Here is a 19,409-nt window from a genome sequence, read left to right as displayed (position 1 = left end):
ACTTCTGGTCTTGCTGGAACTACCGCCACTTAACGGATAAGCTACAGCACATGAAGCTTATGTGCAGTGCTCAAAACACCCTCCATCTGTATTATGGAGCTGTAGCTCCAAAGATCTACAGATGACAGGGTGCAGTACTCTCCTGCCATTAGAAAGGCAATGTACACTGCACTTGTAGCCAAGTTACTTAATAAACAAAAAAAAAAATCTAACTCACAAACCAACACATCTCAAGTGACATTTATACTAGAATGTTAGAGCAGCTTTTAGGAGCAGACATGGGCACAGGCATAATTTAAAGAGATTTACCTGCTAGACTACAGTTAGATAATGGACTTTTATCTTGTTACAGTCCAGGAACACAGATCTTGGTGCAGCTGAGGTCACACAACGTTCATACAGAATATAATTTAGCATTATGGAATAATTTTGCTTGGAAGATACCTATGTCACCTAGTTCAACCTTCTCAACACAGTACAAAAAAAAATTATCAAGTGTTAAACTTTCTCATATTCTTTTAGACTTACCAGGCATTCATCTCTTTTTTTCTCTAAACGTGTTCTGTGTTTCCGTCCCAAACGCAAGATTTTCTTCCAGGTATAGTAGTATTCCACACATTGTGCAACTGTCTTAGACTTAACCTGCAGTTGAGTAACACAGAAATAGTCCAATCTCAATTTTTTCCTTTCATTCAACAGTATTTGAATATATTCCAAGGGGTTGGCTTTATTACTCAAGCATTCAAATGGAGAAAAAAAAAAAAAAAGGTTGTTTGACTACAACAGGAATGCTCTTGTAGAATAGGTTTTTTTCAGGGTTTTTTTTCTGTCACATTTGTGTTGACTTTTTCAGCTTCAGCAGATTGCTCTGGGATTCTCTAGACTCCAGCCAGAAAATGACTCAGAATATACTTTTGTCGCTCAAGTGTACAATGCAATTGAGAAATCTAGGAATTAAGATTTGATTTGCATAAACCCACATGTTTTTCAACATCGGAGCTAAGAAGTACGGTATTGTGCCCTGAGATGTACACACCTTGCCTTTTCTGCTTTGTGGCAGAATATGAAAATTAAGCCCAAACATGTTCTCTCTTTATTAACAGGTTTCAACCCTTTCTGGCACCAGGCTCCATGCCAGGGACTCGGGTATCTTGTAACAAACTGCCAGAACACCAAGATGATAATGGAGAACCATACTTATCCCACACATAGAATGCCATGATTTGGACTTCAGGTGTGGAAACTTTTACATGTAGTAACAAAACAAACGGTTTTTATTTATTTGTAACTTTTTTTTTACTGGTACTTATTGTGTAGGTACGTCCAATGAATAAACCACTCCTGTAACCACTGCTGGCTCTACGCCTGCAATAAGCTGGTCTGACACTGGAGGGAAAATAAAGAGGAACAGAACACAGCAAAAGGAAAAAAAAAAACAACCAACAATTGACAGAACAGAAATAGCCTTACCATTTTTTGTACATATATGAAATCTTTGCTGTAGGTGGACAATGCCTCTTTGAACAGCCTCCTTTCTTGATGCGTCCATTTGTCAGAACCTTAAAAAAAATGTTAATTCATTATAAATGATAAAAACTCACCACCTTTATGTTGATGTAGCATTTGAAACAAAAACTGGGAAGCCTCAAGCACATGCTACTGATAGCTGCTACCCAAATACAAGTATGGGTGTACTGACTCAGACCTCCAGTCCATCTAACCAGTATTCGGTCTCCAACAGTAATCACAGATGGTTGCCTAGGAAACAGTAAGATCAGGGCAAGCAAACACAATGCCTCTCCCTAATTTTTCTTAACCTCTGACCACTTTTGGTGCAGGGGATTTCCTGAGTCTGGTGCAATGAGCTTATTTAGTAACTACCCTTGTAAGTGCTGAGCCACTCTTCCTTTCAACTGATTAAAATTCTTGCACTCAAAACATCCTTTGCTGAAGAGTTTCACAGATATGTAGACCATCTGCATGAAGAGCCATTTCCGTTTTCTTTGTTTCTTGGCTCCCAGTAGCTTCATTGGATGACCCTTTGTTCTTCAAGGAGGAGGATAAAATGAACCCAAACTCAACCATCATCTCCATGCTATTCAAGATTCCATGCCCTTTCTGTCACTCCCAAACCTTTGATCATTACTGGTGTCCCTCTTTGAACCTTTCCAGTACTAAAACACTCCTTATAGAGATGACAGTACCAGAAAGGCACACACAAATCCACATATAAGCAACCTTCAGACTTTCACAGTGGCACCATGCTCTCTATTCTCTTAATGTTTGACCTTAGCTTTTGTAAAATACAGAGCTGATGCTTTCTTAGAACTAGCATTATAATCCCAAACTGTCATTCTACTTGAGAAGTATCACCACAGAACTCATAATTTCCTGTGTAAAGCTTGTATTGTTTATTCCCATATATGCCACTTTACATTTGACTACACAGAAGTTCATCTATCATTTTGTTCTCCAGACAATAACTCTTACAAGATCCTTTTGCAGCTCTTCACTTATATGGCTTGAGGTAAGACACTTAAAACCTCTGGGACAGGGGTCACAAATATGTAGAGATTGTAGCAATGTGCAATATGCAAAAAGTATTTTCTGATCATTTAATGGAAGCTGTATATAAAATTTCTAAATATTGTTATTCTGCGTTTGCTCCACCAGCCTAACTGCCCATGAAAATGTGAAATCAACATTTAAATTGAAATGAATTTATGCTTCCTCAGTATTAAACAGAAGGAACACAGGATTGCTCTACTGCATCAAAGCAGTGTTCTGTTTGTTAAGAGTGGGCAGCATTACATATATTAAAGGAAGGATATGCAAGAAACCATAATGTGGACGCCTCTGAAATGACTTACACTATGAGAAGATTCTACTTTAGCCTGAGAGTTTCTGAAACATCTATAACTTTTATGAAAAGAAATCCCTAATATTCCTGTCAACGTTACCATTCTCCATAGAAATGCTTGCCTCTGCACTGATTTCCATTAACTTGGACTTGACATCACACATGGTATTGAACTCTACAGGTTATTTATGTCTATAAAGAAATATATAGATTTTATTAACTAAAAATGTTTTGCTTTTCAGCTTACAAGTTCAGAGCAGGTATTTCACTGCTCCTTTATATGCTGAAAACTACAAAATTAACTTTTCTGCAGCCTGTTTTATGTAGGCTTTTCCAGCACTGGATATAAGCATGCATTAGTTATTTCCACAGAGATTTACACTTAAAGCTCTCTTAAGCATCAGAGAAAGGCACTGGCTTCAAGCCACAAGTTTAACTTATTCTGTTATCATCCGAAGATCTTTCTGCTGACACACTGCCTTTCCATCTTTCCCACCCTGAACCAGTGTCATTCCCTTCTTACACAACTTGTCAGTTGTTTGCATTTACCCTCACTTTGGATACGGGTAAATGCACTGATTAAGTCCAGGGGGCTACTCTATTATGCCAAAACATAATTTAAAAAAGGATAACAACACCAAAGGAGGATTTTTTTCTAGTCATGCTGCTCTCCTGTCTCTACCCCACCCTCCTAAAAAAACACAATAAAAATAATAACATAGAATCATTTCCATGAACTAATTTTATTGGACACCTATGGAGGATTTGGGCCTTACAGACTTTCCCCAATAGCTGTGGTATTAGCAGAGACCCTTATAAGATTATGCGGGTTAATTGGAAGTAACCTAATTAATAGAATAAATCCTGTGTAGGAAAAGAAACAGAAGAAAAGCTGTTTTTAACTCTGGTTGCTGGGAAACCACTTTTGCTCTTGTTAGCTTGAGGGAGATATAGAGAACATGCATAGAGAAAGATCTGCAATGCAGCAAAAAAGAATTTTGGGCTTCGGAATACAGATAAAATTTTAAAGCTGATCTTTATGTTTAGATATTTACTCTGTATTTTCTTTTACCTGTCATATTGTTTTTGCATTGATTGATCGGCAATAAATATCTTCTACTAATCTGTGCACTTTGGGCCCAACTTGTGGGTTTCAAGGGGGCTACACATACACCTAGGCAGCCCCACTGAGAGGTGGCTCAAATCCACTACATCCAGCATACGCTGGATCTGATCCGCACCCTACTGCAGTACCTACAAAAAGCTTCCAGATTGCTTGAAGTGCCTTATTTCAGAGACGATCTCTCCTGCAGTTCTCACTGCAGAACTTCAGACCTGAGAAATTCCACTACTCAGATGAGAACAATGCAAGTGTTTGCAGCAGTGATTAGATACACGTTCCTTCTGTCTTCCCTAAAACACCATCCTGACAGATGGCCAAGTGTTACGACAGAGATTAGGGTGTTCGTCCAAGCAGCCCTGGGTCAGCATAACCACACAACAGAAAATCTAGGCACACAACAGAAAATCCTTAAGTTTTACAGCTTGCTTCCCTCACAAGCCAACAGGTTTCCAAGGTGAGCTATTTGTTTGTACCCTCATTTGAGAGCAATGCTGAGTTCGGATATTTACTGTTTGTGGTATCAGTAATTCTCATGAGTTAGTGCCATGCTCTGTTTCAGTATATTCCAACTTTAAATGTGGGAGGTCCAAGAGCTGTGATTTCCACAAGTCAACCCAAACAAATACCACCTGAAGTTATATTAAAGCTATTCATGCACTTGATTGTCAGAAATTCCCAAATGCCTCGAGTGGCTGATTACCAACCCCAAATAAACTGTTATTCAAGAGCTGCTGCATGGTGCTTGAGTGATGCTGTCATATAAGTTGCAATCACATGCAAGAGCATTAGAAAGTAATGCTTTGTCTTGTTATTTTATGGTTCTTAAATCCAGACTGGTGATATTTTGTTTCATGCTGTGATAAGTACAATCAAACTTTCTTTCCTGCTTAAGAAATGGTGATATGCTGGTGTCCACAGGTCTCAGTGCTAGTTAACAAGGATTAGCGTCACCTCATGTTAAAGATTAAAAAAACAGTCTCTCCTGGTTCCTCCCTGAATCCCAGTAAAACGCTTTCTGAAACTACTGTGAAGTTGTTTCAGTAAAGACTGTTGGTCCTCTGCCACACAGGCAGAAATTTCTTATCTGCTTTGCTAATTAGATTGTTCAGTGAGGAGGAGGTTGCTGGGATATCTCCTCATCTTCCTGCTCTCATGCCTTGAACTGTCTCACACGTATGATTTAGTATCATCTCTTCAGACAAGAGACCCTGGTCAAAGTTCCTGGCTGATGTTCTCCTCCACCCACCCACATGCCCACCCTTTTGACTGCAACAGAGTTGTTATCAAAGGCACTGGGCATCTCCCTCAGACAAAACTCTAAACCTGATGTTCATCACATTTATTCATTATCTTTATGAGCTGCCATCAAACATATTTCTGTTCTTGTTCTCATGCCAAGGGGTTAAGGATTTGCTTCACAAAAGATCTCCTGTTACTTGTGAGCCTTTCCAATGGGCTGCTACAGCCAGGAAGTAGCTTGCTTCTATAATTATGTCACACAATGACTGTAACTGGAAATCGGTATGTGAACTTGGACACTGTGATTGACTGACCACCAGAAGACAAACCAGAAGGTTTGTTTCCCATTGAGCCTAAACTGGAGATGAAGTCTTAACTGTCTTATGTAAAACCCTATTCTGTGTCTAAGCAGTTGTTAGCCACTACAAAGCATTAAGGACTAAAAGAGAGGGCTACAGAGGAGAGACATTTGCCATCTATGTTCAGGTGACATGACTTAAATCCCATGGCTTAACATCATATCGTGTATTTCACAGAGGGCACTTCTGCTTCATCATCCCAATATAGTTCTTGCTACATCTGTGAAAGAATTCACCAACCTAGCTTATTTTGATTAGACCCACACAAAGAGAGGCTCTGTAAGCAGCACTAAGACAGTAGTAAGAGTTACAGCACTGCCTCTTTGGAAGGATACTCATGATTATCATATTCATTGATTGTGTACCATCACCTCAGAGAAGGCAGGCAGATGATGGAAGATGTTTATATACCAGACAATTAAGACCTTACTGATAGTAAATTATAAATTACAAATAGCAGCAGTTTTAAAAGGAGATCACATTTCAGTTTAAGAGAAAAAGAATCACTTGAGGCAGTTTTAAATCCTTAGAATTTTACACAGCAACATGGATGCAAATTTTCCGTATATTTTCAGTCATGTAAAAAACTGCTAAACTTGTAACAAAAGGCTCTGGAAATACCTCTCCACACTGTCCACATCACCTCTCCATTAGATGCTGCCATCCCTGCAGCAGACAGCAGAGAGTGCAGTGTGATCCCATGCTCCAGCCTGGCATGCCAGGTTTGGACTCTGTGTACCAGCAGACAGAGAGATCACAAGGAAACCTACCGGCGTAGTGGTAATTTGCCAAAGGATGACACTTCAATCTCACTGGCTTTCGCAACAGCAGCTTTTCAAGAGCAACCTAAATGAAAAAGCAGGGAAAAACAGAATTAGCAAATGCAATCGGCTGCTGCATAAAACTGCATTTAGAAGACTATTTTGTACAAGGATACGAATTAATTTTCTCTCTTTTCTCTTTTCTGTCATACAAAATCACATCAAATTACTCACAGCCCATTAACACTGTACCTCACAAAAGAGCACCTAATGTGCACCTGCCTTGCCTTAATTAGCAGAAAACTGGCTATTACTTAGCAACTTCCAGCTCTTCCCTGCCTTCTGCTTGCCACATACAAATAGTTTATTGTGTTTGACTTGATAGTGTTAATTGACACTAATATTTAATGGTTGGTTCGACAGCATTAATATAGCATGAAGTCTTTTAGAATACCTGTTTAGGTCAACATCTGTCAGGAATGACAGCAAGTATAGCTAATCCTTCTTCAGAGCAGAGAAATAGATGATTTGTGGATCCCTAAAATTTTTCCCCTGACAATTCAGACTCCCTCCCTGTAAAGCAAATTCCACATCCTGACAGTAAGTTCAGTCACCTGACTCAGACCGCTCAGATACAGCTAACAGAGCCTAAGGAAATTGGGACACAAGCTAAACCCCACTGTATTAGACAATACTGTGAGATCATTCCAGCCCTGTGTTCTGTTGCATTTTGTTTTAAATTGGCTGTCCAGGAACTGGTGCAAGGGCCTTGTCTTTCTCAACATTGGACAAAATGGATGTTTTGCCCTAGTTAATAACATTCCCATCACTAAACTAATGCAAATATTTGAAATGCATTATTTATATAAGAACTGTGTGCAATTACCTCACAGTTCTGAACAAATAAGTAGATGTGACTGCTGCTACAAAAAAAGGTTTTTATAAGGGCTAGAGGAGGACTAAGCTCTCTGTGACCAAGTATAAAGCCTGTGAAATATCAGGGCTGGAGCAAGCACTGGGAGACATTCAAAGCTCCAAGGCTATAAACTAAGTAATCTTATCTATATGAAATATACAGTAAACCTTCAGAGAGGCACTGCTTTGAAATTTAAATTTATTAGAGAATAAAGTGAAAAGTCATTCTCCAAAAATGTTACAGGATGTTTAAAGCACCATTGCAAATCAATCAGAAATCTTTTTTATACAACCATATCTAAATCCATTTAATAAAGCATGCTAATTTATCTGCAGAAGAGGATCATATCTCCCCTTTCAGCTTTTTATCTTACCATAATATCTCCTTTCGCTTCAAAGAGAGAGTGCAAAGCGTATTCTGAGTTAGTTCCTCCACCAGGTAACACACTGGAACAGCTCATATTTAAAAGGTCTTCCACTGTCAGAAATAAGTCAACATTTTACTGCTGATACAGTAGTCTGTCAGTCAAACATCCAGAGCCAAAGATTCTGTAATGCCACTCAAAGACCACACAGTTCAGGGCAGCAGCTTCTTCCATACTCTCTCTCCATAGCATCTCATCTCCTTGTTTTAGGATAACTCACTGAGGACGTAATGGGATTTGCAGAGCGCATCCTTGGGATGGGACAAGCTACTACAGAGCCAGAGATCTACCTGTGAGGCAGTGACTTGCACATGCCAGCGATGTTGTTGTGCCAAGAAGGCTCCAGCCAGGGTAGAGAAACAGAAATGAACCATGCTGGAAGCAGGAAAGAACTCTGTTCAGGACAGGTAGAATCCACCAACCCTGTCACATTTCCTCTCAACTATGGTCACAGGACAGACCCAGGGGCCATCAGCTGCCTCTGATCTGTGACCTCTTCCCTTACAAGGCAGTTCAGTACCCAACTTCCCAGCAATGATCTTTCCCCCTTGGCTGCCAAAAAGCAGTTCATTCAGACTTCACTTTAAATGCCACTACATAATGCTATTACTCTGAACCTGTAACATGTAGTTCTGGTCTTCCTCTGCATTCTCAGTAATTAATATTCTCCTGAACGTTTTGTACAGTACACACATGAGAAATCAATGTGTATTTTTTCAACAGGCACAGGTTGACATAGGAACTTCTAAAACAGCAAGTCATCGTACCTCTTTGTTGGAAGACTTTGTTCTCCAGTTCTGGCCATGGTTTCCAAACCAAAGTAGCCTTGTGCACGTCTTTTTCCATTAGCAATCTGTCCTGCAGCTCAGGAATATCAGCCTGGAACCTGGACCCGATATTGATTCGCCTGTAAAGATGAATAAATATGTAAGTATTCAACTACACGAGGTGCAGAGAAAACAGAATTCACATTAGTGTTCACTTTATTTCCAACAAAACTTTTATTGCACTCAAGTGGCAGGAAATTGTGTCAGATTGCTTTACGCAATGCTTTACTCCCAGTGGGGTAAGTATTTTGAATACTAGAGAGAACTGATCTCTTGGGGGAAAACAAAAATTTCAATATGCAATTTAAACTATATTGAGACATCATACCTTAGGGACAACCCAAGCTATCTTATATGCATGACTAACAAAGAGGCTGGATGTCAGAAACAGCAACTTTCTGTTCCATAGAGAATGGTACTCTTCAGCAGAGAGCAGAAAGAGCCATTACTGCTGACGGACAATCCTGGTTGCAGTTTGCCTGGGGAACCTACCAGGTAACACCTTTCTAAAGCTCCAACATAGATATAAAAATATATGTTAAAAACCTAGAGTACTGGATCAGCACGTTTTCCTCACAGCCCTCTTCCCAGCCATCACTGTTGTTTCACTTTCATTGGCTGCCCCCAAGCCTCTCCAAGCATTTTTGAGCCATGACACCTAAATCTCCTACAGCCACTTTGCTCCAAATGTCCTCAGCTGCCATCCACAGAAAACTTCAATGAGTCCAGCTCAACATGATTTCAGGCAGTTGAACACTACTTGCCTAGTTCAAAACACTTCAGGCCACATGCTCTAGGCTGGAGATAGTCTATAAAAGCAGTGACAAAAAAAATTGTTTTTCTTACGGTTCAACAGTCTGTTCTCCAGGCCCAGGCGTCACTGGAATGACACTTCCATCAATACTATCTGAAACAGAGATTGGAGTTTGAATATTGCTGTGTTGCTGTTGGTGCACCACCTCCAGGGCGGCACTGACACCTCCCTATTAACATCAACATTACTCCAGTCTATGATGCAAAAATGACCCTTTATTGATATTTAGACAGAAACAGTCTAAACTGTTATAGGTAACAGAAATGTCCAAACTTGCAGAGGTTTCTACTGCCCTGATCATGGGTGATTAGACACCTTTTCTTGTGAAGCACTGAATAAATACTTAAAGTGAACCCCCTGTCTCAAACCAAGTCTCTTTCCTCCACTTCAGAAGGCCCAGATGTAATGAGAGGCATGGTGGTCCTTTCTCGAGGCAGACCACGTGGAAACATCATAGCCTTACTCACTGATTAGGCTCCTCTATTCATTTTATGCCTCAATACTGCCTCTGCAAAATCCAAGGCAAAACTGGACTTTTCCTGTGATTTAGCAGAAGTGGCCATGCATGTGAGCACACATAAAAATCATCGATGTGGTAACAAAGGAAGACAGGACAGTGGCATTTCCTTTGTACTGCTGCTCTGTAAAAGTAATACTTACTAGACCGACACAGGAGCACCCGTGGAGTAGGTGTCAGTGGAGTAAGTGGCAACTGAGTATGTGAGGTGCTATGAGATGAAGTGATAACACTGCTGAAGAGACCAGACCCTTGCCGAACTGGACTAAGCATCGGTGGTGGAGTGTAGGGGGGGAGCTCATGTGTCCGGTCTAGCAGATGATCTCCCAGAACACGGGGAGAGCGAAGCTGACTCTGGTACAGAGTGGCACCGGAGTGGGACATGCTGAGGTTGAAAGAAGGAGGAGGTATGAAGAGAGGTTCCGGTCTGTGCCGATACTTCTTCTTATCCTGCAATGGTTTGAAGTTTTCTTCCAATTTTACAGCACTTGGATGAGGTTTTTTGCTAGTTTCCTAAACGAAAACATGTAAAACCTTAGTATTCAGGCATGCTTAAACGTGGTTTGCACACAACCCCCTACAGATTTGGGCAATGGCCACAGAAAAGCTGTAACCAGCATGCAGTTATTCAGGTACCACCATAATAACCCTGGCCAATACAGTATCTGGTGCTACACAGAAACCTCAGGGGAGTGAGAAAAACCAGGATAAACTAACCTCCACCTCTGTCAGCAAGCCCTCTGGGTCAAGGCAGGGCTGAGCCACAGGGACAGACATAGAAAGGCTGCTGCCAGCTTTTGAAAGTGCTAGGAACGGCTCTCCCAGACCACGAGTCACCCACACCCTTCTTCAACTCCACCCAGGCACCCTGGGCACTTCTATTTGCACTGAGCACACACACACACAGGCTGTTGGGAGATACTTCATGCGAGTCACCGTTTATTAGAAACTTTATATGAGAGCTTTTTCAATGCATGCATTTAGTTTGACCAGGAAGGACACATGAGCTCAGTGAAATTACTGCAGTACTCAGCAGCAGGAAAGGAAGAAAAATGTAATAAATTCAAATTCTTTGCTTCTTATCACTACATTCCCATCGGCTTGATTACAGTCCAGCTGCAACAAATCTTGAACTTAACTCTCTCCTTTTTCCTTGGAGAAAAAAAGGGTAGTAGATGACCATTTGAGAAATTCATACACTGTAACATGTGCGGACTTCTAGAATTTGAATGTTAAAAATCATTTAATAACATTTAGAGTACACAGAAGCAGAAGGCACAGAATCTGTGCAAACCTGGAATCTGGATTTCTGTGGGGTGGGGATGAGGTGGGAAGAAAGAGGTTCTCAGCTTGTGCTTTAACAACATGGTATATGAACACACAGTCAAATGTACTGCTTTTAGGTGTTCAGATTGTAAGTAATCTTTAGGATAAATCTGGGAAGTAGAATAAAATTTTTGACTGATGGGGTTACTCCATAATGTCTGCATCATCTGGTAAATTCTACTACTACATGAAGCAAATTACTACAGTGTATGTTTAAACAACATACATCTTTACACCATGGGTGGTTATTGTGAATCACATTCACCCAATAAAAATCATGTTAAACAAGCATTAGCACTGTCACCCTTTATCCCTAATGTTAATAAGTTCCAGCTTGAGGAAATGTTTTTGATTACAGAGGTCTTGTCCTCTTTGTTAGATCATGGCTGTATCCTCTCCAACAGCTGTTGACATTTTTTCTCTGTGAAAAAAAATTAAGTTTTGGAAGAGTTTTGCTTTTGCATGGAAGAATGCAGCCTTACAGAGGATTTTTTTGATAATGGACAGTAAAAATTACCTGAAAGGATAGATATAGTCCATCAAGATGGTGAAAATTTAGTGTTCAAAAAGGAGAAAGGAGAAAAATTCAAACAACCCAAAACCTAATAAAGATACCCAGAGGGCCAGATCCAAGTCTTTGATTAAGGGCTCATTTGGTACTCCTTTCTCACTAGTGTAAAGCAAACCAGCCAACCAAGACAACATCTTAGAAGTCCTAAACACCTTCATCACCTCCACGGCTTCACCTACAGTATACCTTAACCACAGCGGGGCTATGCCAACACTGCTTTCAAAAAAGATCACACGGAATAGTAAAGGAGATAGTGGTGTCCATGGGCTCTTCATTAAGAATCACCCCAATACTTTTCTGAAGCTTGAGGAACTGATTCCTATTATACAAGACAGAATGCATCCTTGTGGGCCCTGCTGCCACACCTTGATAGATCCACTCTGGGTAGATCCTGACGGACCTCCATTAACTGCTAGCTTCAGTTCACCATCCTATAGCCTTGCTGAATATTCAGTTACTTTCTGGTGTTTGATTCCATCAGCTTTGTGGGAGCCTTTCTAGACAGCTCAAAGCACAGTATAAATAAATGCAACACAGCTTCAGTTCTTTGGTATTAGGAAAAAAACCCTCTCCAATGGCACAAAATCTTTTTACAGAAGAAGAGGGAAACTATACATCTTTTGATCATTCAATGTTTCCAATGCTACTGCTTATATAACAGATAGGGTCCAGAGAGGAAACTGCATGAATTTCGTTTGCTTGGGCAATAACAAAGACCACAAGCATTATTTTGAGGGAATGAATGCGCATTTAGCCAAACACTGGCAGATTTAATCAGTCACTTTACATACACTGCAGAAATACACAAGCCCAAGCCACCTACTCTGATGTCTCTAGAGAAGATCTCCCACTCAGAGCTCAAGGATTCAGAAAAGACTGTCCCTATTCTTTAGAGGAACTAGAAATAGAAATTAAAAATTGTACTGCTGAGTTACTAAGTATTGTGAAATGCTGGCTTTCCCAGTAAAGTGGAAGTTTGTGTGTAAAACCTCTGTTTGAAAGGAAGAGAGAAAAGACTTTATATACATTTAAAATTAGTGTGAATGTCTGAGTTGGGGGGGTTGGGGGGGTGATAAATACATGGAATATTTTAAGGAGTCACCTATGATGGTATATGCTGTCCCCTTGTTTGGCCATCAGCCTCGCATGGAGCAGGAAAAGAAAAAATATCACAAGAGTATTTCTCTGCATTGTACAGATAATACCATACAGTACTTATACTCCCCAGTAATCCCTTATTATGTCTGCCAACAAGCAGAATCTGTTCCTACACCAGAATATGAAATAAATACTGCTTGCTCCAGGACTCTTTCAGGAAAACAATAAAGAGCATTTTCACATCTCATTCAAGTACTCATCAATTCCTTGTGCTGTCTGACAATTTCAGTTTTACGAGCGAAATGAAAGCACTAAGCACAGCTATTTTTTCTGTATCAGAACTCTCAGTGATTAACCCTTCGAGCTGATGCATGCAGAGGGAAAGGGAAAAATTACTTCACTGCAGAACTCCAAGTCAACAAGCTTCATATTGGCTTGGAGCACCCACTCTAAGCACTGCACTATCTTCAGCTGAAATGAGCAGCACATATATCTGACTTTAAAGAACAGGAAGAAATAAAACTGCTGAATTTAAGCAATAACATAACAATGAAGCAGCCTGAAAAGGAAAAAACAAAACCAGTAAAAAGATAGTAAATCCCTTTGTTGTAGTGGGATAAAATAATATCACATTCTGATTTCAAATTACTTATTTTCAACTGAGATCTTGATTCCTCAGCAAAGGGAAAATAAGTATTTCCAAATGATGGAGGAAGACATGCCATGATGTTACAAGACTTTTTTTGTTTATTAGGAATCATAAAGAGTCCAGAAAATATTTAAAACACAGATGTTTTAGAAAATAGCAGCACTATAAGCAAAGGGATTTAACAAGCACAGGACAGTTAGTGGCAAGAAACACAGCACTCACAGAGGATGAGCAGGGGTTGGCCACTTTTGGACTGCATGGTGGAGAGTAAGTCATCTTCACGAGAACGGGCATCTCGTCATCTGACACAGAGTTGGCAGGCTTGTCTGTGACTGTGGCAGCGCTGGCAGAGGGCTGCGTGCTGGGCTCAGGTGACAGAAGCTTTACAGGGACAGACACTGGCATGACGATGGGCGCGAGGCTATCCACCTCTTTAGGCAGCGGCTGCTGTGCTGGTTTCTCTCCTTCATCCTGTACAGACAATTAAAGGCTTTCAGCCCGAGTGAGGGAGCGCTGCTTCTGGATCGATACACTACACAATGTATGCACCGTGGCTGGAAAGAAGTGGCCAGGGTTACAAAACACACACCAGCATTCCTTCTTGGGACTCTTTATTTGCCTTCAATGATGTTGGCAGATTACTTATGACTCCTGCATAGGATGCAGCCTTGGTGACAAATAATCACCTGAAACATCTTTACAAGATAACTTGCAGGAGGGCAGATAAACACATCTCTTTATATCACTACAAACACAGAATTCTCCATTACTCACCTAAAAACAAAGACACAAACTGTAACTTTGGTAGCTTTTTACCTTCCTATGGTGTTCCTTGTTAGGACAGAATTTCTAAAATATCAGGATAGAGAACGACCAACTGACTTATGCAGAACAACTCAAATACGTTTTTGGTTTGGCATTTGTTGATACCTATAGAACTAAAACACTTCGGAAGAAAGCTGTCAAAAATTCAAAAATTCTGCTCCTTCAGTTAAAGCCTGGGAAGACTTCCAATAAATATCCCTTAGTCATCCAAGTCGTCCAAATAAAAATAAGGAAGACTTGATGTTCCTGGTATTTCTAATATAATAAACAAACATGCGGGGGAAAAAAATTAGACACTCCTGACATGACTTTGTAGGGTGTTTCTGTAATGTGCAGAGAAACAGAGAAGGACAAACACTGATTTATCCTCCACCACTGCCTCTGACTTTAAAACAAGACTTCTGGCCTACAACCTAACAGAATTATGTGCATTTCTACTTACACAGGGTATGACATAACAAAACAGCGCTGAGAAGAACAAGTTTTGACAGCAAAGCAAAGCATGGCAAAGCAAGCAAACACAAATGGAGAGTGCCAAATACTGAAGTAAAATGGACTGATACCTGTTTGAAGTTAGGAGATGCTCTTACTCCTCCGTGTGACCTCATGTGACCATTTAGAGCAGGCAAACTCTTAAACTCCTTCAAGCATATTGAACACATTAGCTTGTTCTTCGCATCAGCTCTCTCAGGAAGTGTTTCTCTGTTCTGGCCACTATATTTGTTTTCATTTTTTTAAGCATGGAGCAGAAGAAAAAACGTTAATTTGGTATGTTTCCTTTGTTGCAGAGGAAGCTTTTTTAGTCAAGGAACTAAATGAAATTTTACAGCTAGATGGTTATGAAGTCATAGTTAAGCATGTGGTGACTGCTGTGGAATATGTGGCCAACAACCTAGATGAGCTGCTCCCAAGATGGGGAGAAGGGAAGTTTTGAGTAGGATGTGCTCATCAAAATGTGGGTCTCAATATAGAAAAGTCTGAGAACCCGTGAGATCTATCATGACAGGCCTACGTTTCCCCCCTCATGCACCAACAAGTACTTGGACACAATGCCTCTAACTTATGGTAGACAACCATGTTCATTGTCAACCTCAACCTTCAGAGGTGAGACCTTAAGAAAAAATAGAAGATCTCTGCTGCCAAAGTTACAAATCCAAACCACACACCATTCCTTCACTTATAAATGCAACACAGAGCAAACTGCTCCCCTGCTTTTGGGGTTTTTTTTTTGTTTCCTTCCCATCCCTCCCCTTTTTTTTTTAAAGACAAAGCATTTATTTGATTTTATTGTGGAGGGGGGATGCTGGAAATCACACAAACTTAAAATCACAAAACACAGAACTAAAGATGTTTCTAGGAGAGCAACAATTATTACTTACCCAGACTGCATTCTTTTCCCTCTAAACTGCAGAACTTTGCATTTCTCATATTTAAATTAAAAAGACCAAAAAAAAATTTTAAAAATACCTTTGTTCTGGGGACAGCTGCTGCAGTCTGCCTTCTGACAGTTGCACCTGCTATCAAAGGAGGAGAAAGGAAAATAAGGGAAAAAGGAGAAAATAATTTTTCAGGAAATATTAATGCGTAAATGAAGATCCTTACAGCACTTAGTTTGCCTTACAGCACTAAGTTTGCATTTTGTGTATGATTTTACTGACATTAAAAGCCTCTGAGAGCCTGACATCAAATCAGTGCCCCTGTGAGCACAGCTAGTGCAAGTTTTTTTCCATTCACCTGTTTGAAGCCTTTGTTCTGACCCAGAAGCACTACTTTTGGAAACAGGGAGTTTACTAACTGCTTCTGAACAACTGAACCTGCAGGTGTTGGAAAATCAGCAAGAATGCTTTGTTGTCACTGGGTCCCTCCTCCCCAGAAACTGAGGCAGACCTTCCCAAAGCCTCTCAGAAGGAAAGCAGCAGTGCCACAGCAGTTCTGTGCTGCTGCCAGCCTGGCCCAGAGATGTAGACAGAAGCCTGTTAATGCAGTTTCCCAAAACATCCCAGAGATGCCCACCACTCACATCCTAACCTTCTAACTCTCCTGAAGCCATATGGTTTCCACACCTTGCTACTCTTCTGCAAACAAGTTTGGCTGAGCATGGATCTAAAATACTACTTACCTGAGGCCATGTGGTGCTGGGAGAGTCTTGCTGAGAGCTTTTGTTGTTCAGATGCACTCCCAAGGGTGGCAAAAGTGTTCGATGAGGGATGGCATTACCTACAGAATTTACCTCCTGCCGTGCAGGATCCTCCGTGGTCTCTGGTGGAGTGAGGCCAACGTGGGAGTTCAGAGGTGGCACTCTGCTCTTGCTCTGGTATTGCTTCTGCTGATCTTGCTGCTGCTGCTGCTGCTGCAGTAAACTCTGTGAGTACAAGTGCCTGTACTGTTCATGGGGATCTTGGAAGCAATACTGAGGCACTGCTCCCAACTGGATAAGCTGCACAGGATGACTGGGATCCTGAGAGTACTGGTGTGGTTCATGCATAGTCTTTGGATCAGGTTCCCTGTGATACGGAGGAAGTGGCAATTGCATCTGCTGCTGTTGTTGCTGTAACTGCTGCATGACAGGCTGTGTTTGGTAATACTGAGCGATTTGCACTGGACACTGCCGCTGCTGCCGAGCTGGCTGCTGCTGCTGGATCTCCTGGATCGAGAGCCGCTGGTGTCCCTGCTGTGGCTGAGCGTAGTACTGAGGCTGCTGCAAGTGCTGCATCTGCTGTGGTAAGAGCTGCTGGGACTGCATTTGTGGAACGTGCGTCTGTCCCTGCTGAAATGCAGAATGCATCTGCATTTGTGATAAGTGCTGCTGGTAGTCGTAGTACAACTGTTGGTGCTGCATGACTTGCATTTGTTGCTTTTGCTGTGTGCTTGCAAAATTCTGTTGTGTTTGCTGTGGCACTGGTTGATATCTTTGTACAGTAGAAGTTACAGGCTGCTGCTCAACCGCTGGCTTCTGGGACAGCAGCTGCCTGAGTGCACTGTCACCAGAATTATCCACCATCGAAGACTCGGTGTGCAAAACCTGAGCCATGTTGTTGACTTGAATTCTAAGATTTTGGTTAGCAAATACTTGCGTAAAGGAGTCCAATTTATGCAGGACCCCACTGGTAATTTTTTGCGATCGATTTTCACTGGGTTGAGAGTAAGAATATTGGTATCCATCATGGGAGTCCCCCTGCCCGAGGGGGCTCCAGACTGCGCTTTGATTATTCAAATTGTTCCTTGCTGGGACATGGTTTCCTGAGCCAGAATGTGTCCAGCTGGTTTGTCTAGATGTATGCATTGAACCGAGGCTTTTTGAACCTACAGGCAAAGCTATACTGTCCCGTGAATCTTGGGGAAACTGAGGGGAGAGGGGGGATGCCTGGGGAGCATCCATAACAGATGTCCCATAGCTATGATTTAGAGATGGAAGGGAGTTCATTTGGTGTTGTTCGTAGTACAAGTTCTCACTGTTGTTGGCAGTATGGTTAGTTTTATACAATTGCTGGTCCCCCATTTTTGGTCACTTCTGTTCCAAACTTACAGGCACGCAAACCATTGAAATCTCTATGAACCCTGAGATAGCTGAGTGAGGGGAAGGGAGGGAGGGGAGAAGAAGCTAGAATTACTTATAATTCAGCATGTCCATGTGCATCACAAGGACTAAAATCTCCTCCAGTCTGTCAGTAATTCCAACCTCAGACTCGACGTTGCTTCACATCTTCAATAAATGGACCACAGCACAAATCCTACATAGATCAGAAAGTTCACTGTGCCAAGCACCTGTGGAGTAAGTGAAAGACAAGGTAAATGCTGACTCTCTGCATAAACTGTTATTATTATTGCCTCAGAGGAAACTCTAAAATCTTCTAGTTTGAAATCCATAATTAGATGCAAAATTGTAACAGCTGGGCTATTTCAGAGCAGTTAGACTACTTCATCTCATCCCATTATCCGGCCTCTTCTCTAGTGCTCTGATAAAATCATTCTGCCAAACCAATAAAAGCTTATTCTTCGAAACTGTCTTTTCCCCTAAATTATATGAACATTCAAGCATTTTAAGCTTGCTACATCCTGCATTCTCATGACTAATTTTAGTCAAACAGTTGACTATCAAGCCAAGTCATAGACTCACAGAATGGCTGGGGTTGGAAGGGACCTCTGTAGATCACTGGTTCAATGCCCTGCTAAAGCAGGTTCACCTGTGCGTATCTCCAGAGGAGGAGACTCCACAACCTCTCTGTGTGGCTTTTTACAGCGCTCTGACACCCTCCAAGTAAAGATGGACGTATCATACTAAGATGGAACTTCCCGTGTTTCCGTTTGCGCCCGCTGTCCCTTGTCGCTGGCCACCACTGAAAAGAGTCTGGTTCCATCCTCTTGACACCTGCCCTTAAGATATTTGTATGCATTGATAAGATCCCCTCTCTCTTTTCTCTTCTCCAGGCTAAACAGACTGGAGCTAAACAGCCTCTCCTCATAAGAGATGCTCCAGTCCCCTAATCATCTTCATAGCCCTCTGCTGAACCCTCTCCAGCGGTCATCTTTTTTGAACTGAAGAGCCCAGATCTGCACACAGCACTTCATTTGAGACCTCACTAGGGCTGAGTATAGGGGCAGAATCACCTCCCTTGACCTGCTGTCAGTACTCTTCCTAACACCCCCCAGGATACCACTGGCCTTCTTGTCCACAGGGGCACACTGCTGCCTTAGGGACAGCTTGTTGTCTACCAGGACCCCCAGGTCCTTCTCCACAGAGCTGCTTTCCATCAGGCTGGCCCCCAGCTGGTACCAGTACATAGGGTTACTCCTCCCCAGGTGAAGGACCCTACACTTGCCTTCACTGAACTTCACTAAGGTCCTCTCCACCCAACTCTTCAGCCTGTCCAAGTCTTGCTGAATGGCAGCACAGGCTTCTGGCATATCAGACACTCCTCCCATTTTTGTATCATCATGTACATTCTGTCCCTTCATCCAGGTCACTGATAAGCAAGCTGAACAAGACTGGACCTGGTACTGACCCCTGGGGAACACCACTAGCAACAGGCCTCCAACCAGACTGCATCACTGACCACAGCTCTGGGATCAGCCATTCAGCCAGTCCTCTATCTACCTCAC

At 41.7% G+C, this 19,409-nt stretch overlaps 1 protein-coding gene across 7 annotated transcripts in view; it reads right to left on the bottom strand.

Annotated features, from left to right (window-relative positions):
• Positions 1-162: 162 nt before the first annotated feature.
• The window catches only part of TRERF1 (transcriptional regulating factor 1), an 82,926-nt gene continuing 63,679 nt past the window's right edge, over positions 163-19,409 (bottom strand). For 4 of the 7 annotated variants that reach the window (XM_027681896.1, XM_027681897.1, XM_027681898.1 and 1 more), the window contains 11 exons: positions 16,429-18,074; positions 15,777-15,826; positions 14,873-15,023; positions 13,707-13,955; positions 9,984-10,353; positions 9,356-9,416; positions 8,450-8,589; positions 7,632-7,735; positions 6,352-6,427; positions 1,471-1,559; positions 163-642 (listed from right to left, as the gene is read on the bottom strand). In XM_027681896.1, coding sequence (XP_027537697.1) covers positions 499-642; positions 1,471-1,559; positions 6,352-6,427; positions 7,632-7,735; positions 8,450-8,589; positions 9,356-9,416; positions 9,984-10,353; positions 13,707-13,955; positions 14,873-15,023; positions 15,777-15,826; positions 16,429-17,808 — 2,814 coding nt within the window. In that variant the 5' untranslated portion in view covers positions 17,809-18,074 and the 3' untranslated portion in view covers positions 163-498. The remainder of the gene's footprint in view (positions 643-1,470; positions 1,560-6,351; positions 6,428-7,631; positions 7,736-8,449; positions 8,590-9,355; positions 9,417-9,983; positions 10,354-13,706; positions 13,956-14,872; positions 15,024-15,776; positions 15,827-16,428; positions 18,075-19,409) is intronic. The other 3 variants (XM_027681900.1, XM_027681901.1, XM_027681903.1) reach the window with 3 other exon arrangements.

The sequence above is a fragment of the Neopelma chrysocephalum genome, unplaced genomic scaffold (genome assembly GCF_003984885.1).
Source record: "Neopelma chrysocephalum unplaced genomic scaffold, ASM398488v2 Primary Assembly neopelma1_61b, whole genome shotgun sequence".
Taxonomy (NCBI): Eukaryota; Metazoa; Chordata; class Aves; order Passeriformes; family Pipridae; genus Neopelma; species Neopelma chrysocephalum.
This window is presented reverse-complemented; position numbering and strand designations above follow the sequence as displayed.